We start from the raw sequence: 22,724 nt of genomic DNA on the forward strand, positions 1-22,724 counted from the left end.
GGTCAAATTTGAAGCTTTCCTTGTTGGGTCGAATTGCAGCTATAAAGATGAATGTATTGCCAAAAATGTTATTTTTATTTCAATCATTGCAAATTTTGGACAGGATGGACTGTTTCAAGAAGTGGCAGAGAGATATTTCTAGATTTGTCTGGCAGGGCAAGAAGCCCAGAATAAAATTTAAAATACTAACTGATGCAAAGGAAAGAGGCGGATTTGCCCTGCCAGACCTTAAACTTTACTATGAATCAGCAGCATTCTGCTGGTTGAAAGACTGGCTGCTTCTTGAGAACATGGACATTTTGGACTTAGAAGGTTTTAACAATGTTTTTGGGTGGCATGCATATTTGTGGTACGACAAGGTTAAAGCACATAAAGCATTTAAAAACCATATTGTCAGGAAAGCATTGTTCAATGTCTGGATAAGATACAAAGACTTATTGGAAAATAAAACCCCAAGGTGGTTGTCACCAATGGAAGCAAAGGCTCAGAAAAAGCTCAATATGGAGGCCAAATGGCCGAAATATTGGGAAATTTTGGAACAAGAAGGAGATAAACTGAAATTGCAGAGTTTTGAGAAATTAAAAGATAAAGTGCGAGACTGGCTTCATTATTATCAAATAAGAGAGGCCTATAATTTGGACAAAAAAATTGGCTTCCAGGTGGAAAAATCAAAATTGGAAACAGAATTGTTAGATCCCAAAACTAAGATACTTTCAAGAATGTATAACTTGCTGTTGAAATGGAATACGCAGGATGAAACGGTTAAATCTGCTATGATTAAATGGGCACAAGATATTGGTCATAACATTATGTTTGCAGACTGGGAACAGTTGTGGACCACCGGTATGAAATTTACGGCATGTAATGCCTTAAGAGAGAATATTATGAAAATGATATACAGGTGGTACATGACACCAGTCAAGCTTGCAAAAATATATCATTTGCCCGATAACAAATGTTGGAAATGTAAAGAAAATGAAGGTACATTCTTTCACCTTTGGTGGACGTGCCCAAACATTAAGGCTTTCTGGGAGATGATCTATAATGAAATGAAAAAGGTATTTAAATATACCTTCCTGAAGAAACCAGAGGCCTTTCTCCTGGGCATAGCCGGCCAATTGGTGCCAAAGAAGGACAGAACTTTCTTTATGTATGCAACAACCGCAGCAAGAATACTCAGTGCAAAGTATTGGAAGACACAAGATTTACCCACTCTGGAAGAGTGGCAGATGAAGGTGATGGACTATATGGAATTAGCGGAAATGACTGGCAGAATCCGAGACCTGGGAGAAGAGTTGGTGGAAGAAGACTGGAAGAAATTTAAAGACTATCTTCAGAAACACTGTAAAATTAATGAATGTTAAAAATGATGTTGGATTGAAAATAAGTGGCATTAGCAACAAAGTTATGAGAATATGCAAAAATGGACTGATAATGGATGAAAACATATAGCTATAATATGTTAAGATATAGAGTTAAGATAAACGAAAGAGGGTAAGGATTTGCTGACTTGATTACTTAAATGGGAATACAAAAAGGGGTGGTGTGAGGAGGTCAAGGAAACAAGCTAACAAATTTAAAGTTATAAAAAATGGATTTGTTTTTAATTCTTTTTTATCTATCTGGGGGTTTTTTGTATCTTGTATCTTGTATTTTTATTTTTATTTTTTATGAATTTTTGTATGTTTTTGTTTTTTTATCTTTTTCTTTCACTATGTTTCTCTTTGTATTTTCTAAACCTATGTTTTTGTAAAATCTCAAAAAATATTTTATTAAAAAAAACCAAGTAAAATAAAATAAGCACTGTGTATTTTCGGTTGCTGCCTTTTGCTAAATACTAGCCTAGAATATATTTGAATGCCACAGTTTACCTTGCCCTGCTAGATATGCCAATAGATGTCATGACGACTGACCATATACTCAGTTAAATTATCTACCCAATTTGGCTTCTTCAAGATGAGAGCAGCAATAGACAATTAATGTTTTGGCAATACATTGCACTTTAATGTCCCTCCTAGTAATAGCAAAGTAGTCTGAGCAACTCAGAAAGTTTGCAGACAAAAACTTATGGTCTAATATAATAGAACAATCAGAATCAATTCTACATAATTTCCATCAAAGATGGCAAATATGGTTGAGCTTCAGGCACCAGCTGGAACAACCTTTGTAATGATATTCTTTGAAACGAACAAGCTTTGTAATGACATAACAGCATGACAAGTTTGCAGTCTCATAGAACCCACAGTAGCAGACATTACATTCTACTAATAACTACATATTCTTAGTCATTACCTTGTTGAATGTGTAGAACTCAGGACTAACTTGTAGTGGGATTTGTGCTTCTGACAGCTTTCAAACTCCTATTTTAAAGGGGAAGAGACTATTGAATATTATCTAGTCTTAAACAAAAATACCGAAAATAATCTCTTTCTCATATCCATTTGATTCTGCTTAACCTTAAGCTTTTCAGCAGCAAATAATGGTTCTAGACTGGCTCATTTTTACTACCTCCTAAACATTTAACTGCTTTTGTAATATGTTGAGATATAATTTGAAGTTGCAATGGCACTAAAATTGCAGTTGTCCTTACAATATGGGATTTAGAGTTACAGTATTAATTTTCCACCATGAAATATAAATAACTGGGGAACAGTGAGGAATTCAATTTTAATAATTAGGGAAATAAATGCTATTGACCTAAGGCTAATAATTAACTCTTTTGAACAGTTTTATACTTTCAATATGCCGTATAATCATGAAGGTTTTGTATCTACTTTCTTCCTTGCAGCCTACAGTATGATAATTTAGCTGATCACTGAATGAATCAACTGTTGCGTAGAACACAATGAGTAGGTTCAATGGAAAAAAAATCTACAGAAGTAGTTAAGAAACATTTAACTCACATTTGATGCTGCCTTACAAATTCCGCAAACTGCCGATCTTTGGCATAGAGTTCCAGGATCCTAATTCTGTCTTGAATTTCCTGGAACGTTAGAAAATAATACATTACACAATTGTCCTATATAAAACACAACAGTTCCAAACAAAGGTGTTCTGTACTTAGTACAATACGGAGCAGCATAATGTACAAATTTTATATTTTCAGTACTTTTGACTATGCTTTCATCAAATTAGCCTTTCATATTTAGCACTGAAATTGCACACTGATGTGCAATTAGCTATTAGCAAGTCATTCTGATGTGATAGAGGTCACATCAAAACAAGTAAGGTTACCCACCTCCTTAGTTAGCTCGCTGTGTTCATAAATGTGCCTGATTTCTTCACTGCTGTACTCAGTGGATGTCTCATTGCTTGTTGAACTATAGGAAGTAAGCTGTGGATATCTCCGATAATAGTGGCTGTGTCCAGTAGCGTCACTTTCATACATTGGGTTGTATTTCACTGCATTTTCAATAGATGAAAGGCTGTCTCCTTGCCTGTAAAGAAAGTAAAAAGAATTTATGTCAAACACAGGAATCCCCTCTTTGCAAAATATTTCCCAAAGCTTAACTGACAATCTCTGACATTCCAGGGAATAAGCTAGACGTTAACCAATGTTCATGCTGCAAAGTGGAGCAACACCTCAAACAGGTAACTGACAGTTGTGCTCTTCCAGAAGCTGTGTTCAACTCTTATTGGGGATGCTTTTCTAACATGAATAGAGCTTCCATGTCTGAACCACCTGAGGGGGTTGACTTTAAAGGTAAAGGTAAAGGGACCCCTGACCATTAGGTCCAGTCGTGGCCGACTCTGGGGTTGCGGTGCTCATCTCGCTTTACTGGCTGAGGGAGCTGGCATACAACTTCCGGGTCATGTGGCCAGCATGACTAAGCTGCTTCTGGCGAACCGGAGCAGTGCACGGAAATACCATTTACCTTCCTGCCAGAGTGGTACCTATTTATCTACTTGCATTTTGACATGCTTTCGAACTGCTAGGTTGGCATGAGCTGGGACCGAGCAACGGGAGCTCACCCCGTCATGGGGATTCGAACCGCCGACCTTCTGATCGGCAAGTCCTAAGCTCTGTGGTTTAACCCACAGCACCACCCACGTCCCTGGGGTTGACTTTAGATCTTTTCAATAGGCTAGCACTTTGCAGCAGTCACAATGTATGTGCCCATTCCTCTTCAGGCACCTATGCTTCCCTCCCATGACCAGGTTGATATTGCCTATTGCTACTCCCAGCTCCCACTTATCAAGCTAAAGTTACCCACTAGGATTTTTTTGGCATTTAGTCCTAACAAGAAGCAAACTGAAAGTCAATTAAAAAAAGAACTGAATTTAAGATTGGAAAAATGAGATACTGAGAGAAACCACAAATCAACAGATTTGTTCATCTCTAGTATTTGTTTGTTATTTTTTTTTTATAATAAATTTTTATTAAGATTTTACAAAACAAAAGATTCATCATTTCAAAATGTATCATTTCCATAAATAAGATTCATATAAAAAGCAAAAACAGTATAAAAACAAAAATATATAGCAGAAAATAAAGAAAAATAGAAAAAAGAAAAGAAAAGTGAAAAACCCTTTTTCTTAAATTTCCAAAGTTCCATACCCCTCTGTCTTGACCTCCTCACATCCCCCTTTTTTTGTGTTCCTCTTTATTCCAATCCAATTCAGCAAATTCAAAACCTTATTTAAGCCATACTTAATTTTACATTCTTCTAATTATTATGTCTTTATTTTTAATCCATATCTCCTCTTATATACTATGACATAATGATGTTCTGTTCATAACCCCCTATCCTTTTTAACATTCTTCTTTTAAATCACCTTTAACCAAGTCACACAAACCCTGTTACCTTCACTTCCCACATCATATTAACACTCCAAGATTTTACAATATTTCTGTAGATAGTCCTTAAACTTTTTCCAGTCCTGTTCAATCAAATCTTCTCCCTGATCGCGGATTCTGCCAGTCATCTCAGCCATCTCCATGTAGTCGATCACTTGCGTCTGCCATTCCTCCACGGTGGGTAAATCTTGTGTCTTCCAATACTTGGCGAGAAGTATTCTTGCTGCTGTTGTTGCGTACATAAAAAATGTTCTGTCTTTCTTTGACACCCATTGGCCAACTATGCCCAAAAGAAAGGCCTCTGGTTTCTTAGGAAAGGTACTTTTGAATACCTTCTTGAGTTCATTATATATCATCTCCCAGTAAGCCTTGACCCTTGGGCATGTCCACCAAAGGTGAAAGAATGTTCCCTCAGCTTCTTTACATTTCCAACACTTGTTGTCAGGCAGGTGATAAATTTTTGCAAGCTTGACTGGGGTCATGTACCACCTATAAATCATTTTCATAATATTCTCCTTTAAGGCAATGCATGCCGTAAACTTCATACCGGTGGTCCACAACTGCTCCCAGTCAGCAAACATAATATTATGACCTAAATCCTGCGCCCATTTAATCATTGCTGATTTAACCGTTTCATCCTGCGTGTTCCATTTCAACAGCAGGTTATACATTTTTGACAAAATCTTAGTTTTTGGTTCTAACAGTTCTGTTTCCAATTTTGATTTCTCCACCTGGAAGCCAATTTTTTTGTCCAAATTATAGGCCTCTCTTATTTGATAATAATGAAGCCAATCTCGCACTTTGTCTTTTAATTTTTCAAAACTCTGCAGTTTCAATCTGTCACCTTCTTGTTCCAGAATTTCCCAATATTTTGGCCATTTGGCCTCCATATTGAGCTTTTTCTGAGCCTTAGCTTCCATAGGTGACAACCACCTTGGGGTTTTACTTTCTAGCAAATCTTTATATCTTATCCAGACGTTAAACAGAGATTTCCTGACAATATGGTTTTTAAATGCCTTATGAGCTTTAACCTTGTCGTACCACAGATATGCATGCCACCCAAAAACATTGTTGAAACCTTCCAAATCCAAAATGTCCGTGTTCTCAAGAAGCAGCCAGTCTTTCAACCAGCAGAATGCTGCTGATTCATAATACAATTTAAGGTCTGGCAGGGCAAATCCACCTCTTTCTTTTACGTCAGTTAAAATTTTAAACTTTATTCTAGGTTTCTTGCCCTGCCAGACAAATCTAGAAATGTCTCTCTGCCACTTCTTGAAACAGTCCATCTTGTCCAGAATTTGCAAGGATTGAAACAAAAATAACATTTTTGGCAATACATTCATTTTTATAGCTGCAATTCGACCCAACAAGGAAAGCTTCAAATTAGACCAAATTTCTAAGTCTTTTTAAACTTCTGACCAACATTTCTCATAGTTCTCTTTAAATAAGTTCAAATTTTTCGCAGTCATATTAATCCCTAGGTATTTCACTTTCTTAACCACCATTAAACCTGTTTCATTCTGAAACCTATCCTTTTCCATTGGAGTTAAATTCTTCTCTAATACTTTAGTTTTTACCCTGTTTAATCTAAATCCCGCCACATGACCAAATTCTTTAATCAATTCCAAAGCTCTTTTCATACTAGATTCCGGCTCCTGTAAAGTTAGAACCAGATCATCTGCAAAAGCTTTCAATTTATATTGTTTGGCTCCGACCTGAATTCCTTTAACAAACCGGTCCCCTCTGATCATATTTAACAGCACCTCCAGGACCGAGATAAATAATAATGGAGAGATAGGGCAGCCCTGACGTGTTCCTTTTTCTATCATAAAATCTTCAGTATTTGTTTGTTATCTGGCTCCCCTTCAATACTAATGGAGTCTCCAAGATTAAATAACCTACAAGTTATAGTTACCCTAACGAGTCTTCAATTTCGCTCTTTGTGTACTGATCACGAAGAGTTCTAGCCAGGAAGAAAATAACAGCAGATGCTACGAGAAGGAAGCCAGCTACCGAAGCAATTGCGATACCCACGACTAATGGCTCCGAGACGTACTCTTCGCAGTGCTCTCCTCTGTACCACCAGTTCTCACCCACACGGCATCTGTGATCCACCCATGTCAAAAGGGATGTGATAAAGAAAATAGTTATTCTACTGTCAACATGAAATGACTGAAGCTCGTATTGGATGCTAATCTTCACCCATCTAAGATAGCAGCTGAGTGAAAGGCTAAAATATTCTGCAATGGGTCAATTGAATAATGTGAGAAGAAGCTGAGCAGGGGAAAAATCTGTATAGCTGCACCGCTTCCTGATCTTGGGAGGGTCACCTTTCAGGGAAGTATTCTGGGTTTCTTTTGTTTTGAAACCAGATTCAATGTTAAAACTGGATTATCACATTAATAGGCCTATGCCTCTGATCTTCTGCATTTGAAATGTTTCACAAATGTTCACTTACCTGCATATTGCCCCTTGCCCTGGGATTATATCACATTTGCCATCATTTTGACAGAAGTCAGGCTGCAGATCACAAATGCTATTACAAGGCAATCCTTCAATGCTTAGATAGCCAGGATAACAGACACATTCTGCCTCTCCACTCCACTGGTTCACAAGGCATTCAGAGAACTCATTGCATGCCTGGAACTTGCAAGGATCAGCTTGATCTCCTGGAGGCACCAGCAAAAAGAGAACTTTTACTGCAGTGGCACCAGCATTTTGGGAAACTATTCCTATTGAATTCAGACAGACACCTACAGTTTGTATATTTCTTCCCCTCCTGAAAACATTTTTGTTTCACCAAGCATTTTTAGAGAATGAATTTGATTCAATGGCAGTCATTTGTTTGGCATTTGATCAATCTCCTGGGCACAGGAATCACGACACTCACTGCCTCCATCTTCCCAGGGTTCAAATACTGTTTATCTGGACTCATCCAGTTCACTGTTGTGCCCAGACAATGATCCAGATCTTGCACAGCCCCTTGTGACATCAATATTATGGAGAAATAGACATATGGAGAAATGGAGCTGTGTGTTTTGTTGGATGAGACCAAAGGCCTTCTGTTATCACAGTGGCCAACCAGATTAGCAGGACAAGATTGCAACAGCACTCTCCCCGCTTGTGATTCCTAGCAGTGGAAGCACAGCTTATTCACCATGGCTAGCAGCCATGGGTAGTCATATCCTCCATGAATTTGTCTAATCCTTTTTCAAAAGCCATTTAAGTTGGTGGCCATTACTGCATCTTGCGAGAGCAAATTCCACGGTTTAACTATGTGCTATGTGAATAAGTGCTGTATTTTGTCTGTCTCAAATCTTCCAACATAATGTTCAACTGGCCATGAGCAGTAGTAGCTCACTGGGTGAGACAGTCACTATGGCTCATTTTTGCTTACACCAGCGGAGAGGAGGAGGGGGAAGATAGAGGGGAGGCTCCACAGTGCAAACACACCACTGGAAACAGCCAAGTGCTCCTACTACTAAATTTGTACCATGCTGACCTGCCACCACCTTGCCCTCTATCCCTCCAATAAACAGCAACTCATCTGCCTGGAAACAAACATAGCAGCTCTGCCCCCACCTAGTGAGCCACTTCCAGCCACAAGAAAAACCTATCCCTATCTACTCCCTTCACACCAAGCATAATTGTACACGGGTGGCGTTGTGGTCTAAACCACAGAGGCTTGCCGATCAGAAGGTTGGCGGTTCAAATCCCCATGATGGGGTGAGCTCCCATTGCTTGGTCCCTGCTCCTGCCAACCTAGCAGTTTGAAAGCACGTCAAAGTGCAAGTAGATAAATAGGTACCACTCCGGCGGGAAGGTAAACAGCATTTCTGTGTGCTGCTCTGGTTTGCCAGAAGTGGCTTAGTCATGCTGGCCACATGACCTGGAAGCTGTCTGCAGACAAAAGCTGGCTCCCTCGGCCAGTAAAGTGAGATGAGCATCACAACCCCAGAGTTGTCTTGTGTGTGTGTAACCTTCAAAATGATTCTGGGTGTTTTAGCTTGTGAAATTAACTGACTTGTCACTTCAGTGAGAATAAGGCTTTATCCTGACTCACTGACCAAGCAGCAAATACTCCTTCCTTATCATACCTGATTCCACATCGAGGGAGTACTTGTCGATAGCCAGGTTCATGGTCTGGTAGGCAGTGTTGCAAAAGTCTTCGAGAATCATGTATACAGCATTAGTAACATTGCGAGGCACAGGTCTTGCAAACTTCATTCGGCTGTTCACCACAATGCTACCATTTCTGAAGTTCAGAATTTCCAAATTCTGGAAGCCTGTTAGATTGGACTGTAGGTAAGGAACCAGCTACAAAACAGGAGAAATAATATAACAAGATTACATCCATTTTTCTCTGTGTTTGTGTGTCTATCCATCTATATGTCTGCACTTGTATGCACATAAACCTAGTTGTTTAATTTAGTTCGGTTTAATTCTGAGTAAACAGGCATATGATATGTGATGTTAATTCTGTCGGGCTCATTTGAACCTGAAGTTTGAATTTTCCCGTGTATGCCTTAATGTTTAGTTAGTATGCAAGCGGGATGAAGCTTGCATACTTTGCCATTAGTATGGGCAGGAATAAGTATTCTTAACAATTTCATTTGATATTTTGTTTTGCCACATAGGTGTAGTCTAAAAGAGGAAATAATAAATCTGAATAGAAGTATCTGAATGTGAACTATCACAGCAGATCAAGGTGCATTTTAGTCAATGTAGTAAACAAAAATTTAATGTGATGTGACTGGCTTGTAATCATTTGTGCAAAAGGTGTTTCGAACCACCTTGTGCATCTGGGTTGATGCTCATGTGCTAAATGCGCCCTGGCAAAAAAAACTCAGTTCGAGACTATATCTTACCAGCTCTAAGAATCTCTGTTCCAGGGCTTTATATTCAGGGGAATTTTTATTAAACAAGTCCTCTGAAAACATCATGTTGGTAACTCGAAGACTAAAGAATACCACTAATGCGCGTGCAGGGACAGTAACATTGCTGAGGTTTTCATGTGTTGCCCCAGCGACACTGGCCATCTCTGTGGAATGGGCACTTGTAGAAAGCTCCACATGACTTTCAGTCATATGTCTTCCTTGGTCCTGTTCTGTAACTTCCAGATCTTTTGCAATCAAATCTTTTTCCAATTCTGCTAGGATAACTGTGGATTGAACTACAGTTGGCTGTGTGGTGGGCTTGTCAGAGAGGGCATGGACAGAATACTCTGTAAGAGTCAGAGTTGAGGAAGAGCTTACTTCACTGTCAAAACTGCTAGGAGGAGTATTAGTGATTAGGATTGTACCAAACTCTCCAGTGAAGTCACTGGGGCCAGTTGTCATGTCTTTTAAATAGGGTACCAAGGTTGAAATTTCAAAATCAGCTGATGCTATTGAACTTGTGACTTCAGCTGCAGGCCGATGGGTGGAACTTTCAGCAGAAGGAGTAACAACAGGCTTCAGAGCAATTGATCCAGAGGCCTCTTGAGCCGTTGTGTCAGGGATCTGCTGTTCTACTATAAAATTATCCAACACTGGGCTTTCCCCAGAAGGTTTTGCTGTTAAAATTATTTCTGGTTTATCTAGCGCACTCCATGGAGAGAAGCTATCAGGTGGTGTTATTGTAATGGTTATAGGTGGATAGTCTGTTGGTGACAGTTCTGTTATGATTTGGTCTTGAATTCCAGTTATTTCAGAAATGATTTCACGATCCTCACTGGAATCTTCCAGTTGTGTTATGCTGTAGGTCTCAGTCAATGTTGCCATAACACTTTCTACTGTAGGGCCTTCTATTTCAAGAGATGACAGAGATACGACTTCATCTGGTAGGTCTTTAGATGTGTAGTCCTTTAAGGAAGGCAATATATAATCTGTTTCCTTGTAGTCATATACACCCGATCCCTCTGTCTCCAATGTAGGTCTATACCAAGGCCATATGCTTGTTTGTGGTTCTTGTCCTGAACCAGAAGCATAGTCATCTACGTGGTCTTCTATATGTACAGTGGGTTGCAGAGTTTCCTTTTCTACTAAAATTGTTGGTAATGGTTCTTTAGTGCTAGGCTCTATGGCTGATACAGAGGCCACTGGTGATAGAGGAGCAAGAGGAGTCACAGAATCACTTGTGGGTGGGATGTCACTTGGCACAATGTGAGGGGCAGGACTTGAAGGCAAAAGGAGCTCTTCCAACTCTTTAGAATCCTCAAGCCCTACAAATAAACATATGCAAAGTTAAGTAGTTCTTATAAATTTAGCTTATTGGATTTTATTTACTCAAATTCTCTCCCCCACCCCACCCTGGCAGATTATTATCATATTCTTTCTCCAGTAAATGCCATCATCTCTTCAGGTTACAATGACTCTTGCTTACACAGGGAGGGGGCCCTGGAAAGGAAGTAACTCCCCAAGCTTTCTAAGATCAGACATGTAACTCTGCTGCTACCAAGCAAGACAAAATAACATACCATCTTCTAATGAAGACAAATCAGAAATGCTTTCTAAGTCCACAAGTGAGTCAATCTCTAATGCTGTTGGCGTGACAGGATGCAATTTCTGCTTTTCATCCACAAAGAGCAGATCGTCTGGGGGAATGGTGATATCAGATTTTGAGAGGAAAGTATCTTTTGGTGTTGAACTGAAGTTGCCCAGAAATCCATCTGGTCTTAACCAGATTTCATTGCCATTGAACTGCTCGATATCAAAGATGAAACCTGGCTTGGTAAAATCAAGTGGCAAGATGTTGCTTACAGTTGACTCATCCGCAGAGGGCCATTCAGATACCACAACACGATCCTAAAATTCAGATCCATAATGGTTATAAGCCATTATGACTGCCCATATTACCTTACAAATCACAGTGCATAAACCCCAAGGCATAGTCCCACATTCCACCACATCAATAAGCTACACACCAAGACCATAAGTGACCTATGAAGTTTACCACACAATAATTTCAAAATTACTGATCAGAAGTTGTATCTAGCACTAGTCTTACTCAGAGTAGACTCATTGAAATTAATGGACACAACTAACATATCCATTAACAACAATGGGCATGTAGCCACCATCTATAAATTTGTATTGTCCCATCTGGAGAACCAGGTGTGGCGGGTGGGGATTCTCTGTACCACTTTGCAGGCAACTGATTAGCTGCACACTATGTCTAATTACCATTCTGTTCATTTATATTCATCCATCTTCATGTAGCCATTAGTTGAATGCCATTGAGCATTGCTGACGCAGTACTAGAAGGAGAAAGTGCTAGATTCTCTGGCCATCAAGCTTAGAGATGTGAGCAGAATATACTTCTGATCGGGGCGGAGGAAGGGGGCAGTGGGGACAAGACGCCCCGGGTGTCATCACTGAGGGGGGGTGACATTCAGTGTGCTGCCCGTGACTCCCAAGCCTACCCCGAGCTGTCAGGGGAAAGGGGGGAGCTGCACCGCTTTGCTGGTGGCCTTCCCCCCTTCGTTTTGACAGCTCGAGGGAGGCTTGGGAGTTGCAGGCAGGCGGTGTGCCATTGCCCCCCGCTCCCGGACTGCTTCCTGGGGGGGGGAGCCTCCCCTGAGCTGTCAAAAGGGAGAGGGAGGGAATGAAGGCTGCTGGCAAAGTGTCTTGCCCCTGGGATGCTCACTGTGGCACCCCCCTGGCCCTGGGTGCACAGCATGTGTGCCACTCCGAGTGCTGGAGCAGCTAGCTCCACCTCTGCTTCTGATCTGCATGTAGTTAAATCAATCTCCTATTTTCAACAACCTGTGCTGTCTTAGTGGCAGAGATGTTACACAGTAATCAGACAAAGCTACAACAGCTCTTTTTTGTAAAGTGCTCTCCAGAAGCAACCACAGTGTGCAGAGAAGTTACAGGAAGCTGCTTAATCCCTACCCACAATTGCTCCAGCTCAAATTGCTCATTTTCCGTGATTAGAAAAAGTGTATAGATGCATGTTTACCTTCCATCATGCACCCGGAGCTCTGTGGGGTGGGAAAGCAGCTGGGGAATTCAGAGAATAAAATAGCCAGTGGGGAAAAGGTTCAGCACCTACACACTCTACTGAGAACTTCCCAATCATATCACTGCTCTTCATTGAAAAAGCTGTGGGGCTTCACTGTAGAAGACAGAAGATGATCTCTCCTAATGCCTGACTCCCACCCTTCTCCCAATCTTCATTGGCTGTCATATGAGTAACTAACATTTTAAAGGAATGTGAGCAAAACCATGAAAAGATAGTACTATGTAACCTAGAGAAATGTACACAAGTAGCAAAATAAACACAAAGACTGGGAGCAATTACTTTTCAATAGAAACATTTGGAGCATTTGCATATGTCTGCCAGGAATTACACTTCATCACTTACTTAAATTCAGAGAGATGTTCCTGTGGCATCTAATATTATTCAAGAATTCTCAGAATGGTACACTACATTAAGAAATGCAATATGATGCTGGCAAGTTTGGATTTTTATGCACAAGCTATTTGAAGAATCTACAAAATACGATAGAAATACCACTCTGCAAAAACAAATTATTTTCCAAAGCTTTCTGCCAGCAAGACAGCATATTCAGTCTAATATTGTACCTGTTTCGTGGATATATCCAAAATAATTTAAATGACTAAGAAAGGACTAAACCCTGTATGAAGTACTTATTGTTGCATGAAGGATTTGAGAATATTTTGATTCCCCCCCCCAAAGAAAATATTTGAGTGTTACCTTATTGTACTTGAATTATTCAGTTAACTTCATAAGTGGCTAAAGGGCAAAGAACTGCTAGAACAAAAATGGCTTAGTGTGAATGGCTGAGCCTCTTGGCTTTCTAAAGAGAGATTGTGCCTCCTTTGACCCTCCCCAGTTATTTTGCTGCTGCACCACACTGAGCTTAGCCATAGTTTGGTCCAGCATATCAACCAAATTCCTGCTCATGCTTTAACTGTTTACAGATGAACCACGAGTTGTAATCAAGGTTCGTCCTGTGGTACTTTATGTCATGTGGTTTTTACAGAAGAGTTAAACCATGAGCTCAGGTTTAAACTAACTGCTAGGCCAAACTACAGATTAGCTCAGCACAGGCTGCAGCAAAGTGACTGGGGATGAGCAAAGGAGATGTGGTCTCCTCTTCGGCAGCCAGCATGCTTGTATGTTTGCACGAAGCCAAGATTTGGCTTAGCATGATGTTTGAACCAGGCCAATACAAGAAAACAAACTTACATCATCAATGGGCCTAGCAGTAATTCGAGTCGGGTCTTCTGTTACAGAAGAGAACACTTCCTTTACTGTGAAGACAAGAAACAAGGAAGACAGTCATGTATCTTATACAGAGTTCTAAATTGCTTGTGATCTTAAGTGCACTGATTTCATTTCCTATCTCAATGAAGAAACACGCATGCTTCTAAGCAACAATACTGCTAGTAGGAGTTCGGAGAATAGCAAATGTGCACAACTCAGCTTGCTCTCCGGGGCAAGTGCACGACTATACTCTACTTGAAGAGTACTGAATGTACATTTTGTACTCTCTAAATTGATGATCACACAAAACAGTTACAGAATTTGATTGCCCAGTTTGACTTTTCTTGAGATTGTGCTCTCCTCTGGCAAAGGATTAGGTTATTTTCAGAACAAAGGTTCTAAATATTTCCTAAGACTTATGTGTAGTACTTTCTGAACAGGGTATATTAAACACACACACACACCCTGCTCAGTCCTATAGGAGCCAGAAATGCTAGAGTAATGCCCAAGTTGTGGCTGGAGCAAACAGAATAGATACAGTGGTACCTCGGGTTACATATGCTTCAGGTTACAGACTCCACTAAGCCAGAAATAGTACCTCGGGTTCAGAACTTTGCTTCAGGATGGCCCTATTAGCTAAAGTGGCGCTTCAGGTTAAGAACAGTTTCAGGTTAAGAACGCACCTCCGGAACGAATTTAACCCGAGGTACCACTGTACATCCAATGGCATGAAGAGACTGAGGAAAGCAGCCACAGGATGCAAATTAGCTTATTTCCCAGGATCCACTGTGGTTTCAAATTATACTAGAACACGTTTGGTTCATTTGCATCTTGCACTAGAATGAGTTGCCTAAGAGCCAAACTAGAAGTGATGTTAAATGTGTATTTGCATTTAAAGTGTGTTTCTATGAGTGTGTCAACTGAGGGATCCATCAACTGAGAGGACTGATTAATTATCAGGAAACCTGGAAATGGAAAGAAAGATCTAATGTCATATACAGATTGGTTCTAAGGGCAGTGGCTGCAGAGAAAAGCAACACGTGTTAGGCTTCTCTGCAGTGCTGTAGAAGATTCTTTGATGAATCACTTTGCTAGCATCCTGAATTCATTTCCCTTGCTCAGTTTTTTACTCTGTAGCCCACTTCTCAGCCACCCATCCTCATAATCTATGGACTGCATATAATGGGGACATGGGCAAGGACTACTTGGCCATAAATTCAAATACATGAGGCTTGATCTAGAGAGACAAAATAGTGGCTTTGGTTTAAGAGCTTGAAGAGGAAACCCATAACAAGTCACAATCTATTAAATTCCTGGGGGCAGACGTTGCACATTTTTAAAGTGGACAGAAATGACATTTCTTATTTAATACACACCATTAATGAGCTGGAGAGAGTCGGGGTCCAAGTTCAATGAGGCATTCTCAAGTAAAGCATTCTTATGAAGGATTTCAGCAATATAATTTCTGAAGTCACTGACTGTGTAAACAACGGTGGGATTATCTTCCATCTCTAGAAAGGCATTGTCTTCCACTTTGTTGGACTGGAGGTTAATCAGGTCCCAGGTGGCATTGCTGATGGCTTCTCCATCAAAAACCACAGTGTACAGAACCTCCACGCCACTAAATGTTTAAGAAAGGAGCTGTTAGAGAGAAGGATGAATGGTACTACTGTTCTATTCTTTCAAAGATTCCATACCCGTCACAAATTATATTTCATTCTGATCTTTCTCTCCAAATCTGATAATGGCTAAATACTTGGGAACTGAACTTTCACAGGCTAAGTGGATTTATTCACATGAACAAACATAAAGAACCTGGAAATGCATTGATCTCAACAGCTTTCAAACAATATCCTGCTGCTATAGTTTGGCTCCATCGTTTCACTGGAAAGGGATGCTACTGCATATAAGGAAGGAAATTAATTAGCTATCACACAAGTAAGCATTTGAAGGTTTTGTGTACCTTTCATCCTGAGAAGATCTAAAAGTGAGGGGAGAAGGGAAGGCAAGAAGTTAAAATGAAGTTTTTTCCCCATATGTAAGCATTACCATTCAGTGCACCTCTCTAGCCCCTGATAAGCTAAAGAACACATATCTGAAAATATTTGTTCATGGTTCATCATTATTCTACTTCCATACTGCAGCAAACTTGAATTAAAATACACCTCAGTTCATTTTTATCAGTTTATATGAAGTCAGAATTATGCCCTTGCCCACAGTATGTTGTGGTATACAGAACATTTTGAATTTAGACTGCATACAGTACACTCAGTGCAGCCCTGAAACTCGCAGTGTGGTGTTTGGATATCTCCCAAACTAACAAGCTGATTGTGGAGAAGGCACAACATCATACAAATGTGAATTATTATTACTATATTCCCCCCTTCACCAGAAGATTCCAGGCCACGTCACAGCAGTGTAAAATAAAACATTAAAAACAGTTTAAAACAGTTTACAACCACAACCAGTCCTAAAAACAATGTAACATAATATCAAAGGCCAGAGCAATTGATCATGAGAATGATTCGTTCTTCTGTAGACAGAATTATGTCATCCACTAACATTGTTATAATTTTTAAGAGGAGAGAGAAATAAAGCAATGGACTTATATGACTTAAAGCAAATGACTTTCTTCAAAGAATTCTAGGAACTATTGGTTGTTAAGGGTGTAATATAGCTCTGAGAGGGGTAAGCTACTGTTCCCAGAATTCCTTGAGGGAACTCATGTGCTTTAAACACATGATGTGCATGCAGCCTATTGTTGGTCCACTTAAGTGCATTTAGGTCCACGTAATGCTGTGCTCGATAGTGGCCAGTGGAGGATTGTGTAAATAATTAGAATTACTGTTCTGAAATCTGTACTAGTCTGAAGAAAGGGAACATTTCCCTCGTATAAAAATTGTGGTTTTTTTGAAATGACATAAATGGGGCATCACTTTTCTACACGTTGGGAAATGTAACATATGAAGACACCCTCAGTCTAACAAAGGAAACCAAACTAACTCACAACACAAAACAAATGAGTAAGTCAGCAGCAGTATAAATGTGAAGTTTTGTACCAGCAACATTAATAGAATAAAAATGTTTTTATATTACAGGATATCATACCTGAACTCAGTTACATGGATATTCTTGTATCCAGGCAGCCCTTCATATGCATTTTGAATCTATTTGAAAGACAAGAGGGAGATTATAGCTCCTTTCCACTGCCCAAACCCTTTGTTGTTCCATCTAAACATTCACTTATTGCTCATTGTAGTGCAGGTTCTGGAGGCTAAGTCTCTAGGAATAGTTGCATGAAAGATATAGCATTTTCCCTTTTGCAGTGTGTTCTCCTTTATGTGAGGGCTGAAGTATACATCTGCCCCCTTTTTTCTTTTCTTTTTTAAGCAGCAAATGACTATAACCTCTGGAATAAAGGATAATGTATAAACTGTATGAAGGGATATCAAGCCATCAGTTGGTCTTCAGTACGCTAAAATATTGGGATGTATTCAATGTAGTGCAACCAAACAATTCCCCCCTCTCCTCCCCCCATGAGCCCCCCAATGTGTTCCAGGGACTCCCCAACTCTCCAGAGCAGATTTAGAGGGGGTACAGGATGTGCATGGGGGTGCACAGGGGGAGCAGAGGGGGAAATTCCCTTGCACTAATCCTTGTGCTAGTGCAAAAATGCCGTTTAATACTACCCAATGCTATTTCTTCCCTATGTACATAGTGTTGTAAGTTTGCAGAGGGCGGGTAGGCTGATTCCCTTCTAATTGCTAAATCCAACAAGAATTCAATGTTGGAGTAGCCAGGCAAGTTTCTTGGTAATAGGCTAAGTATGGGTCGTCAAAGTAACAAAGGAAGTGTCTCTGTGCCAGAGGAAAAATGGGTGGGGCCTGCTCTGTCAAGTGTCAGTTGGAAAGACAAAAGGCAAAGCTGAGGTGTGTGAGCTAAAAGCAGGAAGCAGGCTGGGCAGCTGAGAGGCAGAGCCAATACCTGATTCCTGCTGAGATCCAAGGTCATGGCTATGGGAGAAGCAAAACCTTCTTGGGGTGTTAATGCTGTGAGCCCCTCCATTGTAGGCTTGGGTTGTATATATGTGTAAATAAACAATATCTCATAAGACACCACAGTCTCCGCTGCCCCTCATTCTGAGGAAACCGAACCCTGGAAATCCTTTGATTTGAGAGGTGTGCAACAATATAATACAGTTTAGAAAAAAGACAGGTTTACTTAAATAGAATGTAGGTTATGCACAGCTATGAATCCTAAAAGCAAAGTCTGCTAAGGTTTAGAAACGAAAAGCAAAAGAATTGTAGAAATGCATCCCACACCTCGAAGAACAAGGAAAAGGCTGCTTCATGTGCATTCACAATAAAGCAGAAAAGCAATTTGACCCTTCATCTCAACAGAATAATTCCTTTCCATTTTTAAAAAATCTGCTTTTGAAACACACTTTGCCCAGAATCAAAACCATCCAAGTGCTGCAAAATAGGAAGGGTGTCTTTGTCCAAGCACAGAAAGAACTAGGCAAAGGATGAAAGGGCCATTCAGATGCCAAGTGGCCTTTGTCCGATCAGACATTTCTTTCGTTTATAGTATGGCACCGTTACTTGGCCACGTATGTAGGAAAATTAAGACGTCTCTCCTAATCTGGCCATGTATAACAGTTGCAGTGGTTCTCTTTGGCTGTGGGATAGAATTTATCTATTCCCCATATGATACAGTATCTGTCAGAAGATGAGTCCCAGTATATTGAATTCAAAAGGGTTTGCCAAGGCATGATCCAGGTGAGTTGGGGGGGTACTGTAATTGTTACTGTTATTTCACAGATCTCACAATAACAGCTGGACCAAGGTGGTTAGAGAGGCAGTGGTGATCAAAAGCACATAATGCTATTGGCAACTTAAGGCAGGCCCAAACTAAAGAGACATTTGGAAGGTGCCCAGTCGTGCATGTGAGCGCCTTAAAATGATCCCGTCACCCAGACCAACTTGCTTTTATAAGGAGGGAAAGATCAAAACCGATCATTCATGTCGCTTATAATATAAACAGATGTTAGGTTATGAGAAAGGGCAACAATTGTGAGACGAGGAAGGTTTGGTTACAGTAATAATATGAGGTCACAAAGAACACACCTGCATCTGTGAGCTCAGATCCTGTGAGAGCAGGGGAAGTCAGGAAGATTTCCAGATTCCAGAGGGTTTGTTTTCCTCCAGTGCCAACCTCTCTCAGCAAGGATGCCAGATGCAGAGAAAAACAAGTCTCAGCTCACAGAACTTCCTTCACCAGAAGGTAGAAGGAAGGGATGAGAGACCTTTCTGTGGTTGGTGTGTGGATGGGTGTGACAGAGAAAGAGTGGGAAAAAGCTTAGGGGCAGAGCATCTCTTGTAGGCACAAGGTCTCAGGTTAAATCCCCAGGATCTCCAGGAAGAGACACTTGTAGAAAGTACTGAGCAAGATGCACCAATGGTCTCACTCAGTATAAGGCAGCTTTCTATGTTACTAAAGATTTCAGTACTGAAGAGCTGGAAGGATTAGTCTGCTCCTGGTGCATGTCACATTCCTAAGTCCTCTTTCCACTTTATTTCCTCATGAATACAAAAATTCGTAAACAAGTACATACATACATATTTACATATATCAGTGCATGCATTTCTAAATGTATTTCATTGTAATATATACTACATTTTAGTACTTTTCTGAGTTTAAAATTATACCGCAAAATTTTTGAGAAGTGTAATCTGTAGTGTATTTATATTTCAGTCCATATATTGGGCTATGTACACACTATGCCCGTGGTTCCCAACGTGGGGCACATGCCCCACAGGGGGGCAATTTGATTTTTAAGGAGGGCAATTTGAGAATGAGTTATTAACAGTTAATGGCCTTTTAGGCTTCCTCCACGTGAATAGGACTTTAATTTCTGAATAATAAAAATTATATGTCATGGGGGGGCAGGCATTAGGATTTTAGAGATGCTTAGGTGGGGCATGGCGAAAAAAAGGTTGGGAACCACTGCACTAAACCATTAAAGCACATTCAAAGCACATTTCCCTTCTCAAAGAATTCTGGGCACGTATACCATATCAAAAAAGTACAAGTAATGCAATTACTTCAGAAATAAACTGCAGCGAGAGTTGCTGGGATTCTTCAGTAAAGGGGTCGCTCAGCTCAGTGGTGTATTTCTCCTCAGGAAGAAGAATGCTGAACTCAACCATCTGTTCATGAGCTGGCGTCACCAGTTTCTCATCTCTCTTTATCTCATTATTGATCTGATGAAAAAGAAATTAATTTTACTTAGCGAATTGTGGTTAGAAACCATCCTTTCACCAGTACAGGTTAAACACCAACTTAAATTAGTACAAAGGGGGCTATTCCTCCATTATACATGCAAAGGGTTCCTCACGCGATTACTGGGCAGCAAGGCTGAATTGATGGCTCCACCTTCAAGGCTGGGTGGCTTCCACCAGCTCCAGCCCCAACTTGCCATGTTAGGCTTTTCACCTGCATACAGTTACACCTATGTGCATAGATCTCTATGCAAGTAGGCTTCACAAGGAGCTGAACCCCTGGAAAACCGGAATTCAAGTTCCTGGGGAAGCCTACTTACATAGACAGTCCTTCAACAGAGGTCCCCACCTATTCCAGTGATGTTAGTGGAGAGAAAGTCATGTGATCTTAAAGGTGGAGCCAGCGGGGCAGTAATTAAGTGAGGACCCTTTCACATAGGAAGGCTCTATTGTGCCACTTGTTTCTGGTGCAATGCTTTTCAAATTTCTACCTCTTAGGCATAGGAATGTGGTTGAAGATAAGACTCAATTTCCACTGCACCTCGACTAGAAACAAACAATAGTTTCTGAAAAACAGTCAAAGGTGCTATGGAAGTGTCATAGTTTCCTATAATGTACTTATTTATTTCATTCAGCTGCCATTGCTAGTCAACCACTTCTTATAAGGTTTTGAAACAATGCACAATCCTGCTAAACCTGCTTACCAGAACAGAAAGTGAGGCAAGGGAGATATTGGGGAGTGGTGATGTCAGGACATATTGGGGAGTAGGAATCAGGAAAGATGGGGCTAAATCAAGGGAGGTAGGTGGGGTTAGGAGAGAAGAAAGAAAAGGTATTTGCACCTCTTATTTGTCTTGTAGGCATAAGGACCAACCAATTTGGATGACTTTTGTCTCCCTTCTAGACTTTTAAGGCTATGAAATGCTATCAAACACTGAATAGAAATAGAATTCTTTCTAAATAAAGTGCTGGATTTTCAAAAGTGTCAGCCTTCAAGGATTTGGAAATAAAAACATATGTTACACATCATCTTGGTTACACTTCTGTCATCATCATTGTGATCCCACCTCCCCCCCCCCAACAGAGACTCAAGGTTACAAGCTAAAATAGAAACAGCTTAGAAACATATAAAAAGCAACCACTCCCACACACACACACACACACACACACACACACACACACACACACAATGATCACATAAGATAATTACAATAAAATCACCACAGCACCAACTCTTGCCTTAAAAGCAGTCAGTTCCCCAAAGCCTGTTGGAACAAGGAAGTCTTCACCTGCCACAACAAGGAGCCAGTCTTACTCCTCTAGGTAGGGAGGAAGTTCCAAATTAAGGGAGCAGCCACCAAGAAGGCCCTCTCCCAGGTCCCTTACCAAGTGTGCCGGTGAGGGTGATGGGATACAGAAAAGAACCTCCCCGAAGGTCTCAGAGCCCAGGCAGGTTTGTATGAGGCAATACAGTCTTTCAGATAGCCTAGACCTAAGCCGTATAGGGCTCCGTAGGTCATAACCAGCACATTGAATTGTGCTTGGAAACAGAGTGATAGCCATTGGAGCAGTTGTAACAGGGGAGTCATATGCTCACTATAATTTCTAGAGCAGGCTTCCTCAACCTCAGCCCTCCAGATGTTTTGAGACTACAGTTCCCATCATCCCTTACCAATATTCCTGCTAGCTAGGGATCATGGGAGTTGTAGGCCAAAAATACCTGGGGGCCCGAGGTTGAGGAAGCCAGTTCTAGAGAGTGCCTTAAACATGAAAGACATTTTTACTAAGAAGCATTTTTATTGCTTGGAGTTATTTACTTATTTGTTTTGTTATTTCAGTTTGTGTGCTGTTCTTCCACATAAACAGCTTGACAAATCTAGAAAGGAAAAGTGAATGAAAAGTGAATACAGTTTCTTATCCCCAAAACCAGTCTAACAAGGAGCTCATTACACATACTTCTGTGTCTTCAATTTTGTCAGTGGTACTCTCTGAAGGACTCTCAACTGAGACCACATCAGGTGGTGGAACATTGGCAGCTGCATCTAAGGTGGAAAACATGCAATATATACCCTTAGTCAATTAATTCATTGCTAGATGGTATAAACAAAGTTGAAAAAAATGAAATCTGCCAACCTGGGGGGGAAAATGTCTTGAAATGTTCGCAAAATTTAAAAATGGTGGTCACTGTGATTCAGTAAAGCTACATCAGACATTTTGTGTTATTTTTATGGTTTGCTTCATGACAATGTGGCAGGAATAACACTGACTCGAACCTGAGCCACAACACAAATACTGACTTGCCCTACTGCAGCTTAATCACAGCTTTCTGGACACACGCAAATATGCCCCTTCTAATTTCAGATATGTTTAGAGCAGCTCAGTGTCAACCTCCATGTACCCACAAGACACCAAAGAAAGGAAAGTCATGAGAC

The 22,724-nt window shown here is 40.5% G+C and overlaps 1 protein-coding gene across 1 annotated transcript in view; it reads right to left on the minus strand.

Moving 5' to 3' along the window:
- Positions 1 to 2,899: 2,899 nt before the first annotated feature.
- IMPG2 (interphotoreceptor matrix proteoglycan 2) overlaps positions 2,900 to 22,724 on the minus strand; it is a 55,143-nt gene continuing 35,318 nt past the window's right edge. The window contains exons 7-19 of the mRNA XM_053385235.1: positions 22,243 to 22,334; positions 20,116 to 20,274; positions 17,120 to 17,178; positions 15,975 to 15,992; positions 15,388 to 15,632; positions 13,994 to 14,058; positions 11,256 to 11,583; positions 9,667 to 11,000; positions 8,896 to 9,115; positions 7,257 to 7,467; positions 6,714 to 6,902; positions 3,239 to 3,437; positions 2,900 to 2,983 (exon numbers count right to left, since the gene is read on the minus strand). Of these exons, the coding sequence (XP_053241210.1) occupies positions 2,900 to 2,983; positions 3,239 to 3,437; positions 6,714 to 6,902; positions 7,257 to 7,467; positions 8,896 to 9,115; positions 9,667 to 11,000; positions 11,256 to 11,583; positions 13,994 to 14,058; positions 15,388 to 15,632; positions 15,975 to 15,992; positions 17,120 to 17,178; positions 20,116 to 20,274; positions 22,243 to 22,334 (3,203 nt within the window). The remainder of the gene's footprint in view (positions 2,984 to 3,238; positions 3,438 to 6,713; positions 6,903 to 7,256; positions 7,468 to 8,895; positions 9,116 to 9,666; positions 11,001 to 11,255; positions 11,584 to 13,993; positions 14,059 to 15,387; positions 15,633 to 15,974; positions 15,993 to 17,119; positions 17,179 to 20,115; positions 20,275 to 22,242; positions 22,335 to 22,724) is intronic.

The sequence above is a fragment of the Podarcis raffonei genome, chromosome 4 (genome assembly GCF_027172205.1).
Source record: "Podarcis raffonei isolate rPodRaf1 chromosome 4, rPodRaf1.pri, whole genome shotgun sequence".
NCBI classification, from domain to species: Eukaryota; Metazoa; Chordata; class Lepidosauria; order Squamata; family Lacertidae; genus Podarcis; species Podarcis raffonei.